The following is a 13,134-nucleotide window of genomic DNA, read 5'->3' as shown; positions in this document are numbered from 1 at the left end:
GCAGGTTCCCCACTGAGCAGAGAGCCCGATGTGGAGCTCGATCCCAGCACCCTGGGATCATGACCTGAGCTGAAGGCAGAGGCTTTAACCCACTGAGCCACCTAGGCACCCCGGGGTGGTTTTGGTTTTTTGTTCTTGTTGTTGGCATTGTTTTTAAAAACATTTCTGTGATGTACAAGGACTCAAAAGCCCAACCCTCATTTTATAGTTGAGGAAATGAGGCACAGAAAAGTGCTCTGTCCAATGAACTGGAGATGATCTCAAGTTCCGTACAGCTGTAATCGTCAAGCCCTAAGAGTCTAAAGAGTTGGCTCATTGGCAGCCTCGAGAATTTTGCAATCTACCTTTCCTCAAGGAACATTTGAAGCCTTACCCCAACCTGGGAGGGGGGCGGGGAAGGCGGTGCCAGGCAAATGGTCAAATCAGGAAAAACAGAGAAGAGAATGACTGGAGACTGGTCACAATTATCCTATCTACAACGACTCTGGTCCCAAAATCATCAGGAACGTTCTCTGGGTGTAATCATTTCTCTTCCATTCTGAATAGAGGAATTAAATGTAATAGCTAGGAAATACACCCAGAGCCTTGGGAAGAATAACAAGTTTTCCTTCACGGCTCTCACAGATCAAGTAGGTCTTCTTAGGAAAGCTGGAGAACCTGCCGGAAAGTGTTCTGGAGGCTCTCTCTCTGTGAGCTCAGGCAAGTTACCCAAGTTTCACACCTGCCTTCTCACCTGAAAAAGAGGATGCCACCACTGGCTTCTGTAAGGCTGTTGTGGGGACTGGGAATAATACATTAAGGGGAAAGGTCCCTGGAAACCATCTTATACACAGTAACAGCTGTGATAAGCAATGCTCATTTGGACTTTCTCTACTTTTTTCCATTCAGACCATGTAATCCTTGTCTACATCACACACAAGAATTACACATAAATTTTAAATGTTCTGGCTATTTCTTTAGAACTCCATTCTCGCACTTCTAAAGTGAAAGCTCTCTGAGGTGATTAGGAAAAGGCAACCTCAAACGGGGAGGTGCTACCCAGTCTCCCCCACAAAGGAAGCCGCCTCCTGGACCCTTGTCCGCTCTCTGAGGGCAGGCGCTGCAGTCTGACTCACCGCTGTCAACTAATTTTCCTCACACAGACTAATCCGGGCAGACCTAGGCATCTCCTACCAGCTTACGCGACACCCAGACACGGCCCCACGATCCATGCTGTATGACAATACTGAGTCATACGAAAGTATTAAAAGTTCAACATTACAACGCAGTTCAGTTGTAATACTAAAGTCAAAGAAAAGGAGCTTTAAAATCGGGTGCCTGTGAGGTCACCAGAACGAAGTCACCCCTCTAACAAGAAGGGACCAGAAACACACAGATGTCAACAGGGAGTGACCCTCCCGCAGCACGTTCCACTGAACCAGCGCGATCGTTTCTGGCCCCAGATCGGGACAGGATTCGAACCCAGAACTTGTCTCAAAGGACGTGCCAGAGCCGCTCCGGAGTGGAAGAGGCCTTTAAGGCCAGGCGCCCCTCGCCCGAACTTTGCGGCTCGGCTCCGGTCCGCTCTCCCGGGCAGCAGAGCGGATCTCAACGCGGAGGCGCGCTCGGAGGAACGAGGGTCGCCGGCCCTTTGTCCCCCGCGGAGCGGCAGAGGCGAGACAGGCGCTCCCTCCCGTCAGGAAATAATGACAGCTCGAGCGCCTCGGCTCGCGCCCGCCCCGCCCCACCCCGCCCCGGGTGCCTGGGCCGCAGGCGGCGCCCGCCCGCCCGGCTGCCGGCGCCGAGGGGCGGCCGCGCCCCCTCCTCGCCCCCCGCCCCGCCCGGCTCCGCCGCGCCGGGCCCGGCCCAGGGCCACCCCGCGCCGCCAGCCTCACCGGGTCGGAGCTGGAGGCCGCCGTCGCGGCGGCTGCACCACAGCGCGCGCTCGCCCTGCTGCAGGATGTAGTGGTCCTTGGCTTGGAAGAGCTCCATGCCGGCCCCGGGCTCCGAGGGAGGAGGCGGCGGCGGCCAGGCGCGCCCCTGTCTCCGCGGCCCCCGGCCCCGGCCCCGGCCCCGGCGGCGGCGGCGGCTGCCCGCGGGGGGCGCTCGGGGCGTCCTAGTCGGCCGGGGCCGCCGGAGCCCGCGCCTCGAGGAACAGCGACTGAGGGAGCGCCCCAGCGGCCAGGCCCGCGGGAGGAGAACGCGCACCGGCGGCGGTGGCGGCGGCAGCGGCAGCGGCCTTAGAGGCCTCTCCCCCAGCTCCGCCCCTTGCCCGGCTCCGCCCCTGGCACAGCTCCAGGCCCCACCCCCTTCAGTGGCTCCGCCCCGGGTTCGACCAGGCTCCTCCCCCTCCCTGTCGCCTCCGCGCGCCTCTTTCTCCTTTCGGTGCCCCTTTCCGCCGTTTCCCGCCGCCCTCCAGCTTCTCCCGGGTTTCTCCTCCTGGCTCCTCCCCCAGGCTCTTCCTCCCTGCTCTCCTCCTCCCCCAGCCCTGCTTCGGCTCTCCTAGGCCCCGCCCCTGGTGGGCCCGCCTTCCCTCCCGAGGCGAGGGCCGGCTTGGCTGAGTCAGGGGCCGGCCGTCCTCACGCAGTGTAACTTCTCGAGCGGAAGCTCTCTCTTGGGATCTTCCCTCCCATACCAGCGGGTTATTAACTACTTTCACCAGCCCCGAGGAAAGCCCCGTCGACTCCTTACATCCAGCCTGAAACCTCCTCCTCCCGGGGCCTGAGTTGCCCTCAGAGACCCAGGCCAGGAGAGCCGGGAAATGCAACCCAACACGCTGGTTCCAGGGTCTAGCCCCAGCCAGGCTCTCCTCAGAGCAGGGCAGTCCTCTGTGTCGATATTTACTCTTAGAACCTTGTGACTTTTGACAACAGCAGGTATTCAACAAATACACATCCAGGAGCATGTAACAGTGAGAAACACACAAGTATTGGCACCGGGCTCTAACTAGCGAGGAAGGAGGGAGCAAAATTCAGAAGCTATCGTGTTCCGAATTAAGTAAGAGGGGTCTGAGAAGACGTCAAAAAAATAAGTCATCAGTGAAGTGGAAGGAATCTAGTCTGACAAGCCTCCCCCAACCCCAAAATCTTTGAGCTATTTTGGAAGTCCAGCTGGTATGTTGAACCGAATATGGCTTGGGAGTCAGGTCCCTGGTTCCAGGTCCAGCTCCAGGTGTGATCTAGTGTGTGAACTGGGGAAGCTCTCCTGGTCTCAGATGGTGGTGGAACTAAATGGTCTTTAAATTACACTCTCAGTTTTATATATCAGTGAGTCTTGCTACTTCTAGCTCCTGCATTCTATAATGTTTTAGAAGGGAAGGGGGAAAAATAAGGTACGAGACAAGAAAAGGAAGGCAATAATTTTAACCTTCTGCTTAGATAAAAGTGAGAGGGCCCCCAAAGCAGCAAGGAATTCCATATTACTAATTATTCCAGCCCACACTGATTTCTCTGCTGAATTTCCATAGCACAGAAAGACCCATGATGACAAACTGTCCTGCAATCTCTGATAAGTAACAAGTCTCCTGGTCTGCCCAGGTATCTTAAACATAAAAATCAAGAGGAGTGATACCATATCAAAGCTTTGTGATGTGAGTTGGACACAGAAGATAATGGAGACAAGATTCAGTAAAAGCATCAGTTTCCGCTTTACTGTTGAATTCAGCCATATGTTGACTTTCCTTAGCAAAAATGAATAGGTAATGAAAAAGCCCTCTGATGACTGTATGTTCTACAAATTATTCTGTGTTTTTTTTTAATTAATTGCATTGTCAGATGTGACAAAAACAATGCTATTGTAATTGTTTGAAAAGAATTGGCTGGTTGATTGAAAATTTTCCTGGTGTTTCGAATCAATGATTCCAACCCTAGCTACCTATTAGAATTAGCTGGGGAGTTTTTCCAATCACACCAATGCTAAGACTTCAGGCCAATGAAATCGGAATCTAACTGGGTTAGGCTCTGGCATCAGCATTTTTTCCTAAGCTACCTAGAGGATTCTAACATGCAGCCAAAGTTAAGCACCACTTTTTAAAATGAAATTAATTGGAAAAAAACCTGTCTGAAGCAGCTTAGCAGAAAACAGCAGTCAATCATTAACTAATACCATTCCATGGGGTCGATTACCTATAAATCCAGAGTTAACAAGCAGAACCTTTAGGAGAGAGAAAACCTGAAGAAAAGTTGCACCTAAACTTGACTTTCTCCCCTCTCTCTCTAAATGCATGCCTGGCTGAGCAGAATGAATGAAAAGAGGATATACTCTGTCCTTAGCAGATATCAGGTCCCCAGTCTCCTGCCACACCTGCCCTGCCTTGTTCCTTCTACATAATTCTTGAACCTCAGACCCTGCAGCTTCCCCATTCCATGGCTGGTCTCCCCATCTCCGGCCTGTGGCTATCTGCTAGCCTCCATCACTCTCTTCCAGCTTCCAAATTCGAGGCCCTCCTGCCCTTGAATGATGTCACCCAGGTTGTACCCAAAAGTCCATGTGATGCTGTACTGCTTTTTAAACAGGGATGACCCTATCTTCTTTTCCATGTATGGTGTCCTTATACTCCTTTAAGCATATTCACTAGGGAGGTAGGTTGTAGTATCCAACTCTGTGTGATCCCAGTCAAGTCAGAAATCTTAGAAGAGATGATTACCAAGGGCTCTTCCAGCCCTGAAATCAATGAATGTGAGGAAACGTGTCCACATAGTTGAACCTCCGCAAATAATGATGGTAAATGACTCAACTCTGATTATTGATTTGGCCTTCAGTATCAAGTTTATTATTTGTCTCTGAGATTTTGGGGGTTCTGATTGGACTCTAGTGTTCTCTGGTGAAATTTGACTTTTAACATCATTTCCTATCTACTTGTCCACAGTCTTGTATGCTGTTTGTCTATGAGAACTTTCTTCAGTCTTGTTTGTGTATGAGAAATCTTCCAAAGGAGGGACTTTTAACAAAATACATGTTCTGCCTGCCAGAAGGCTGCTCATTCTTAGCTCTGCCACGGAGGTGGTTACAGGCCCCGGGCACTTACAAGCCAAATGTTTACATTTGACCAATGCTCAGCCGGTTTCTCATGGATTTGCCTACCAGTAAACTTCTGCTACCTCCTCCCATAATTTCACCAGGGACAATTGGAAAGTGTCACAGCCATTCTGGAGCACTTTGACATACATAAAATTGTTTGACAAAAGGGGGAAGGCCTCTCAGGAGACTGTCACATTGGTCTGAAAGAAAGAGATTGCTTTGTTCACTGGAGAAGACCATCTCCTTAATTTCTATACTTTAGGGGGTTAAAAAGTACTCAGTGTTTAATTGGCCTGATAAAATTGTCCACCCAAGTCATTGTTTAACCAGCTATGATAATTCTTTTGTGTGTGTCTTTTTGTGTGAATCTAATCTCTCTGCATCTAATCTCCTTCCAGACGGAAGATAATTAGCCTTTACAGTGATCATTTCATATTTGTCTAAAGCCAGTTCTCTCTCACTTCCTCACCGTTAGGCATTTACTTTTCAATTAAATAAAATGGTTAAAAAATTAGTTCTAAAAAAGCTAATTTGAAAAAAATGTCCAAGATATACTGTTAAATAGAAAATGTCCAAATTGCAGAATAGTATTTTAAAGTATGCCATTTGGGTTTTTAAAAGTGGAGAATGAGAGAGAGATGTTTTTATAAGCCCAGAAGATTTCTGAAATAAAATACAAAGAAGTATAGTTCCCTCAGAGCAATGGGAAAGGGAAGTGGATGAGAAATACAAGGAGGGCAGAAACTTCTTTTCAGTTTATATTCCTGTACAGTTTGGTTTTTTTAACCATGTGTTTTTAATGCTTTAAATAAAAAACAACAACACCACTAGTTAAATGTGTGTGTATAAAAGTCCTTCGACCACACACAAAAACATTTTTAGGTAATCTACTGCCTAAGAGTCTAGAACCTCTGTCTGGACAACCAGAAATCCAAGGCATGGGTTTTTTGGTTTTGTTTTTTTAAAGATTGTATTTATTTATTTGACCGAGAGAGAGATCACAAGTAGACAGAGAGGCAGGCAGAGAGGGAGAAGCAAGCTCCCCACTGAGCAGAGACCCTGATGCGGGGCTGGATCCCAGGACCCTGAGATTGTGACCTGAGCCAAAAGCAGAGGCTTAACCCACTAAGCCACCCAGGCACCCCAGCATGGGTCTTTTTATTTTACATACCCTACTTAGTACTTTTGAGCTTTCCTAACATTTTAAATGCTGTCAGAGTGAGGTATGATTAAGTAGATAAGCCATTTTCCTGTACTGTATACTTTTTTAAACAGAGCATAAGGAACAGAGATTTTTCTTAAGCACATTTTCGAAACCACAGCCATAACTGTGGCTTGTTCTTCCCCTCTACCAATTATAACTCTCAGGTGGATGACCTATTGGGTTGGTACCATCATAAATCAATAACAATGGTCAAAAATGCTGTCTGTTAGATAATCATGTTAGAGATTTTTTTTTTAAAGATTTTATTTATTTACTCGACAGAGAGAGATCACAAGTAGGCAGAGAGGCAGGCAGAGAGAGAGAGAGGAAGAAGCAAGCTCCCCGCTGAGCAGAGAGCCCGATGTGGGGCTCAATCCCAGGACCCTGAGACCATGACCTGAGCCGAAGGCAGAGGCTTAACCCACTGAACCACCCAGGCGCCCCCTGCCTAGCAGATTTTAAATCCACTGTTTCTTTTCCTGGTGAAAGGAAAAGAAAATCTCCTAGTCTACCACCATTTTGTAAGGGTAGCACTTGGTAACAAGAAAATACAGGATTACAGTTTTCCTACTACTGCTCCATCCTTTTTCCTCAATTTTCTAGCCATTCCTCATTGAGCCTGAGTTAGCAGAGAAGGTGTGTATTGGGTGATGGGTGTTTGTAGGGCTCCTGACTGGTTGGGCAAGGGGGTGGGGTACACAGCTGGGTGGAGCCAAGAGTGAACGGGATTTGCAAAGTCTCTAAGATGATGTTTTTAACAAGGCTCATGATGAGTAACCCGAGATCAGCTGCAGATGTGGCAAAGATCTTTCAAAATTGGGTCCTCATCTAATTTTAGGATTAGAGTAAGGCTGTTGTTGATCTCAAATATGGTGAGATCCTAACATTTAAGTTGCCCATAAGCAGTGCATCATTTCTCACGTTTTTTCTCATCACTGTTCTATGAATTAATCAAGATTCTAGGTTGTAGGTGTGATGCTTTTAAAGCTACAGCCCACGGGACTCAGTCCAGGGCAGCACCGAACTTAAAAAAGGACCCATTCCATACAGCTAAAAATAATTTAAGGAAATGCAATCCTTTGTGAATATTTCTCAATTATTATAAAGCCCTCTGTAAGTTGTTTTTTTCAGTCTTACTTTTCTTCTTCTCATTGTCCTCATACAGCACAGATACCCCTGTCCCTTTCCTCTCCAGGCTCCTTCCTCTTTTTCAGCTCTTTGCTATGAAATCTGACCACTTAAAGATACCTTCCTTCTTAGAGGATGGGAGAGGGAAAGAAATAGCACAAGCCTAAGCCAGAAGGCTCTCCAGCTGTGGGGCTAAGGGGGCAGTCTGGGAACACTCAGACAGACATTAACCATGCTGTCCTGCAGTCAGGGCCTGCTACTCCCTTGGGACTCAGCATAATTATTTTCATTTTGAACTGGAAAAAAAAAAAGTCTCCTGTAAACAATTTGGAGGTGGGGGCGGGGCTTACATTCAGAGCCCAAAGACCAAGATGTGGACTTTTCTCCCCTTGTGAGTTTATGATGAGAACTCCGGAGTTTGGCTCTGAGGAGGATAGCAAGCTTCAGGGATGGGCGTCCACCTGCAGAAATAGACAAGCTCCAGATCTGAAAGCACTTCACAATTCACTACCAGACCCTTGTTTCCTGCTGGCCCTAACTATGAAATGCAGTACTTACTGTTCTGCCTGCTGACCTTGAAGCTGAGAAATCCAAGGGAGATGGAGAGAGACAGGTAGGAGAAACAGTGTGATGCAGGCAGTTCTGATGGACTCTCTTCTCTTCTCTTCTCCCCTCCCCGCCGTCCTACCAGCCCTGCACCTGGTCTAGGCCCAGTATGCAGAAGTGTTTGCCAGTTGCATATGACCCCATCAACTCTGGTAAGTGGGAAGCCCCTGTCTGGCCACCTCCTCCATTCACCGAAGCTGTGTGGGCAGGCAAATCGCCCACTTGTCTCTAAGCCTGGCTTCCTTCATGTAAAATGTGGAGAAAATATAAAATTTTCTTTACAAGTTTCTCAGCAGGATTCAGTGAAGTCTGAAAGGGTGTTCTGAGCTATAAACTGTTAAAGAAATGTCATTTTATAATTTTGCAAAAATCTACTTTATGTGTAAAGTGTCCCCACTAGATTTCAGTTTATTTCATAGGTTCCTAACATGTCATATATACAGAATATGACATATTAGGAACCTATGAAATATACATATATATTTACATATAATGTTAATTATATTAAAATATATTATATTTATATTATTATATAATATATGTTATAGTATATATAATGATAATACATATTAAAGAAGAAATAGGGGCACCTGGCTGGCTCAATTGGTAGAGCATGGGGCAATTGATCTCAGGGTTGTGAGTTCAAACCCCACATTGTGTGTAGAGATTACTTCAAACATTTAAAAAAAAGTTAAAAAGAAGAAATATGTCAATATATACATGATTCAGATATTTTAGTTCAAATCACATTATTGGGGAATAGGAGTGATTGATATTAATCATATAACTTGAAGGTGGATGTTGGCCTTAATTCACATTAGAGACAGAATTCACCCTGAGCCTAATGATACATAAGCTTTGGGACTTTTGGATTTCATCCAAAGTCCTGTACCAAATTCTGTACTCATTTTGTATTTTCCTTTCTAAAGAGGATCCTCCATATTTTAAAAAGCATTAGGCACCACAAACCTTCCTCCCAACACTAGCATAAAAGAACATTCTGTGCTTCTGCATTCCAGGAGAATTTTATGCCTCCTCTTTGTCTTCTCTTGATTCGTCCTTCTGTCTTCAGATATTTCTCTGGCATCATTTTAGCCTCTCCTCTCCTTTCTAAACTCAGATATTCTTTTTGCCACCTCCAACTCTCTAAGCCACTAACAATCACGTGGTGGGGGAACACATGTATACATGCACCCACACACTCACTTCCATCAAGAGATAAATTTGGAGATCGGAAATAGCGTGTTCAAGAATAGCACCATTCATCCCAAATGACTCAGACGGAGACATTCCAGTTCATGGGGAGCCTTTCTGGCGAAATTGGAGCTAGGAAGAATTCTTTGATTTGATAATGCTAGGCTTATAGATTTTCCAGGAGAGGATTCAAAAGTGCTATTAATAGGAAGAAAGTGTTTTCATCATGTGATATCAGACTAGGCTGTCTCTGGAAAAAATGGAACATTCCTTGAGGCAAGGTGTTCTTGCCCTTGAGTGATTCCGAAGGAACTGGTCACACCCTTTCCTGGTCCAGGAACTCTCAGGAATTACGCCAGACACTCCAGTCCTCTCCTAATTCATGAAACCCAAGCTCACCCCCCAAGCTCCAAAATGCACTCACACACACACACACACACACACACACACACACACACTCCAGAGCCAAGAGAGGAACACTCTTAGGAACACAGGCTGAAGGCCAAAGTAGTAAATACTTGAGGAGACAGAGGGTAGAGGTAGGTCCTAACCTGTTAGAAGGGTTGAAATTTTCATTTTCTTTTCCTTTCTTTTTAGGATTTATTTTATTTACTTTTATTTTTAAAGATTTATTTATGAGAGAGATAGGGAAAGAGAGAGAACCCAAGCAGGGTGCGGGGCAGAAGAGAGGGAGAGGCAGACTCCCCACTGAGTGTTGGTCTTTACCCTAGGACCCTGGAATCGTGACCTTACCCGACTGAGCAACCCAGGCGCTCCAGGGTTGGAATTTTCAAAAGAGGGACTGGGAGACATCAGACTGGGTGGGGAGATTGAATGAAGGCAGGAGGCAGACACTGAAAAACTGGAGAGGACACAGGTAGTATCCATTCTATATTCTCTGAAGGCCTAGACTTCACATCACCTCACCCTCAGTGGCAGGAGGAAAAGACTAAGGCAGATGAAGGCAGAGCTTCCAGCCCTTCTACTGGACTGCTTTAGATGCCTTATTGGACTTTTCACTAAAAGCATAGCTGAACCTCCCTCTACCCCAAGCCAGCTGAGTAATAGCCCTCAAAGTTATCAGAACCTAATCCTGGAAGGCGAGATCCATTTTCTGAGGTCTGTGTAGCTACTGCTGCTGGTGTCATACTCGCCACAGGGCTGATATCTCTTATTTGGACCTGTCCCTACTCTATAGCACTGAGAAGCCGTGGAGCCTCTGTCAAGCATTGTGCTTCTCCCTGCCCCACTAACTTTCCTGGGGCTGCTGTAACCAGCTCCCACAAACGGGTGGGGTGGAGGGGGGGTTCAAACAACAGAAATCTATTCTCTTATAGTTCTGGAGATCAGAAGTCCAAAATCAGGGTGTTGGCAGGGGCATGTCTCTCTGGAGGCTGTAGGAGAGGATCCTTCCCTGCTTCTTCCTATCTTCCGGTGACTTCCGGCCATCCTTGGCACTTCTTGGCTGGCAGCTGTGTTCCTGCCATCTCTGCCATCACTGTCACATGTCCTTCCCTCCTCACTCTAATCCAGTATGACATCATCTTAACAACTAATTACATCTGCTAACTCCCTGTTTCCAAATAAGATTGCCTTCATGGGTTCCTCATGGACATGAATTTTGGGGGGACACGATTCAGCCAAGTACACTTGCCCAAGGAACCTTTGTAGGTCTCTTTGGATGGCTTGGTTTTCTTTCATTGCCTCTTTTAATACACCAACCAATTCCTTATGTCTTGAGAAGAAAAAGCCATAAAGAGTGTAACAGAAACCTATATGAATTAATTGTCTCATTTTCTTCTATTTCTAGAGAAAAAAGATTTTTCTCTTAAGGAAAGGTAAAACATCAGTCATAAGGGCGTTGAGTATGACAGCAGCCACATTATTAAAGTGTGAATATCGACAGCTGACTCCCTCTGTTCCAGGAGTCTCTGTTGGAAGTGGGCTGTTCCCTGAACTGCTTCTCCTTCCTTGCCCTCAAGGAGGGTCCCATGGTGATGTACCTAGAGCAGATCTCCAAATTGATGGCTTTGTCACCCATCCTTCTCCTCTTTGCCCACCCATGGCCCTTGAAGCTGAGACCCAGAGTAAGGAAGGGTTATGGCTGGTACCCAGCTGTCTTAGCAACTCAGCATTCCACAAGAAAGTGCCATTGACTGTGTGGCTTAACAAATAGGAATTTCTTTCTTCACCGTTGTGGAGGCTAGAAGTCCAAGATCAACATGTCCTCAGGGATGATTTCTTCTGAGGCCCTTCTCCTTGGCTTGCAATTGGCCATCTTCTGACTGTGTTCTCATATGATTATCTCTCTGCCATGTGTTAGACTGTCCTAATCTCCTCTTCTTATATGGACACCAGTCATATGGGATCAGAGCCCACCCATATGACCTTATTTTACCTTAACTGCCTCCTTAAAGACTCTATCTCTAAATACAGTCATAGTGTCATAGTCTGAGGACTTCATTGTAAGAATTTGTAGGGGACACAGTTCCGCTCATAATAACAGTCAAAGATTTCTTCAGCTTACATACTCCTCTTCCCATCAATCCTAGCCATGCTTGGGGGGCCATCCAATCACCCTACAAGATATGGAATCTTTTCTCTAAGCAGATAAATAGATAGATAGATAGATAGATAGATGATAGATAGATATAAACCAGATACTTGCAATAATCTACCCATGACTAATGTATTCTGTGAAGTTCTTGGATCATTGAGAATACCTATTAAAATGATCATTTCAGAGACATATTGCAAATATTTTATTAACTGAGAAAATGGAAAAAAACAAGAGTTGGGAAATTTAGTTTCATTATTAATCTAATTGAAAACAACAGGTTTGCTGGGTGCTAAAAATAGTACCCGTGTCTGAGCGAGCCAGATGACTGAGAATAATCAGTTTTTTAGAAAAATCATAAAAGCCTCAATCATAATGAAGACTGATGAGAAAGAGTCTTCTTCTTAGAGTACTCAAAAAGGGTAAGCAAAGGGCAATAAAAAGTTCAAATTTCAGAGACAGAATGAGAGCCAAAGTGTTGTGTGCCTAGAAGAAAAAGACATAACAGCTAACCATATTCACTCTAGAAGGAGTGAACAGTGATGCTGCAAAGTAGGCATGCAAAAAACATGCCTGGCACCAGGACAGAGGAGTTCTTTTTTTTAAAGATTTTATTCATTTATTTATTTGACAGACAGAGATCGCAAGTAGGCAGAGAGGCAGATAGAGAGAAAGGAAGAGAAGCAGGTAACCTGCTGAGCAGAGAGCCCAATGTGGGGCTCAATCCCAGGATTCTAGGACCATGACCTGAGCCGAAGGCAGAGGCTTTAACCCCCTGAGCCACCCAGGTGCCCCATTTTTTTTTTTAATTCTCATTTTACAGCATCTTTTTTTTTTTTCCCTAAGATTTTATTTATTCATTTGACAAAGAGAGCGGGAGAGCACAAGCAGGGGGAACAGTAAAGGGAGTGGGAGAAGCAGACTCCACTGAGCAGAGAGCCCGATGCGGAGCTGGATCCCAGGACACTGGGATTTTGACCTGAATGGAACACAGCCACTTAACCATCTGAGCCACCCAGGCACGCAGGACACGGGATTCCTATTTCAGCAGGTAAAACAAAAATTGTTTTGGAGGTAGAAGGCAAGCTTATCACTAATGATGATGTAATTAAGCCTTGGATCCTTTCTCGGGTGATCAGCTCAATGTCAATTCCAGGCTGTATGTGCCTGTAGCAGTAGGAGATGTAAAAAACAAAAAACAAAATAAAACAAAATAAAACCCCAAAACCAAAAAACCCATGAGGTCGACAAGATTTATATCAATTTCACAGATTAAACAATAAAAACCATAATCTACAGAATTGTCAAATCACTATATTGTACACCTGCAACTAATATAACACTGTATGTTAACTATACTGGAATTAAAATAAACACACACACACACAAAACCCCACAGTGCTAGGGATGCATGCCATTTATACTCATCTTTGCAACCCAAACAGTG

The 13,134-nt window shown here is 45.7% G+C and overlaps 1 protein-coding gene across 1 annotated transcript in view; it reads right to left on the bottom strand.

The window, feature by feature from the left end:
• Nucleotides 1-2,045, bottom strand: part of INPP5F (inositol polyphosphate-5-phosphatase F) — a 78,898-nt gene extending 76,853 nt beyond the window's left edge. The window contains exon 1 of the mRNA XM_059398704.1: nucleotides 1,875-2,045. Coding sequence (XP_059254687.1) covers nucleotides 1,875-1,971 — 97 coding nt within the window. The 5' untranslated portion in view covers nucleotides 1,972-2,045. The remainder of the gene's footprint in view (nucleotides 1-1,874) is intronic.
• Nucleotides 2,046-13,134: the final 11,089 nt, after the last annotated feature.

This window comes from Mustela nigripes, chromosome 4 (genome assembly GCF_022355385.1).
Source record: "Mustela nigripes isolate SB6536 chromosome 4, MUSNIG.SB6536, whole genome shotgun sequence".
In the NCBI taxonomy this organism is placed as follows: Eukaryota; Metazoa; Chordata; class Mammalia; order Carnivora; family Mustelidae; genus Mustela; species Mustela nigripes.
The sequence above is the reverse complement of the archived record's forward strand: the minus strand, read 5'-3'. Positions and strand labels throughout refer to the sequence as shown.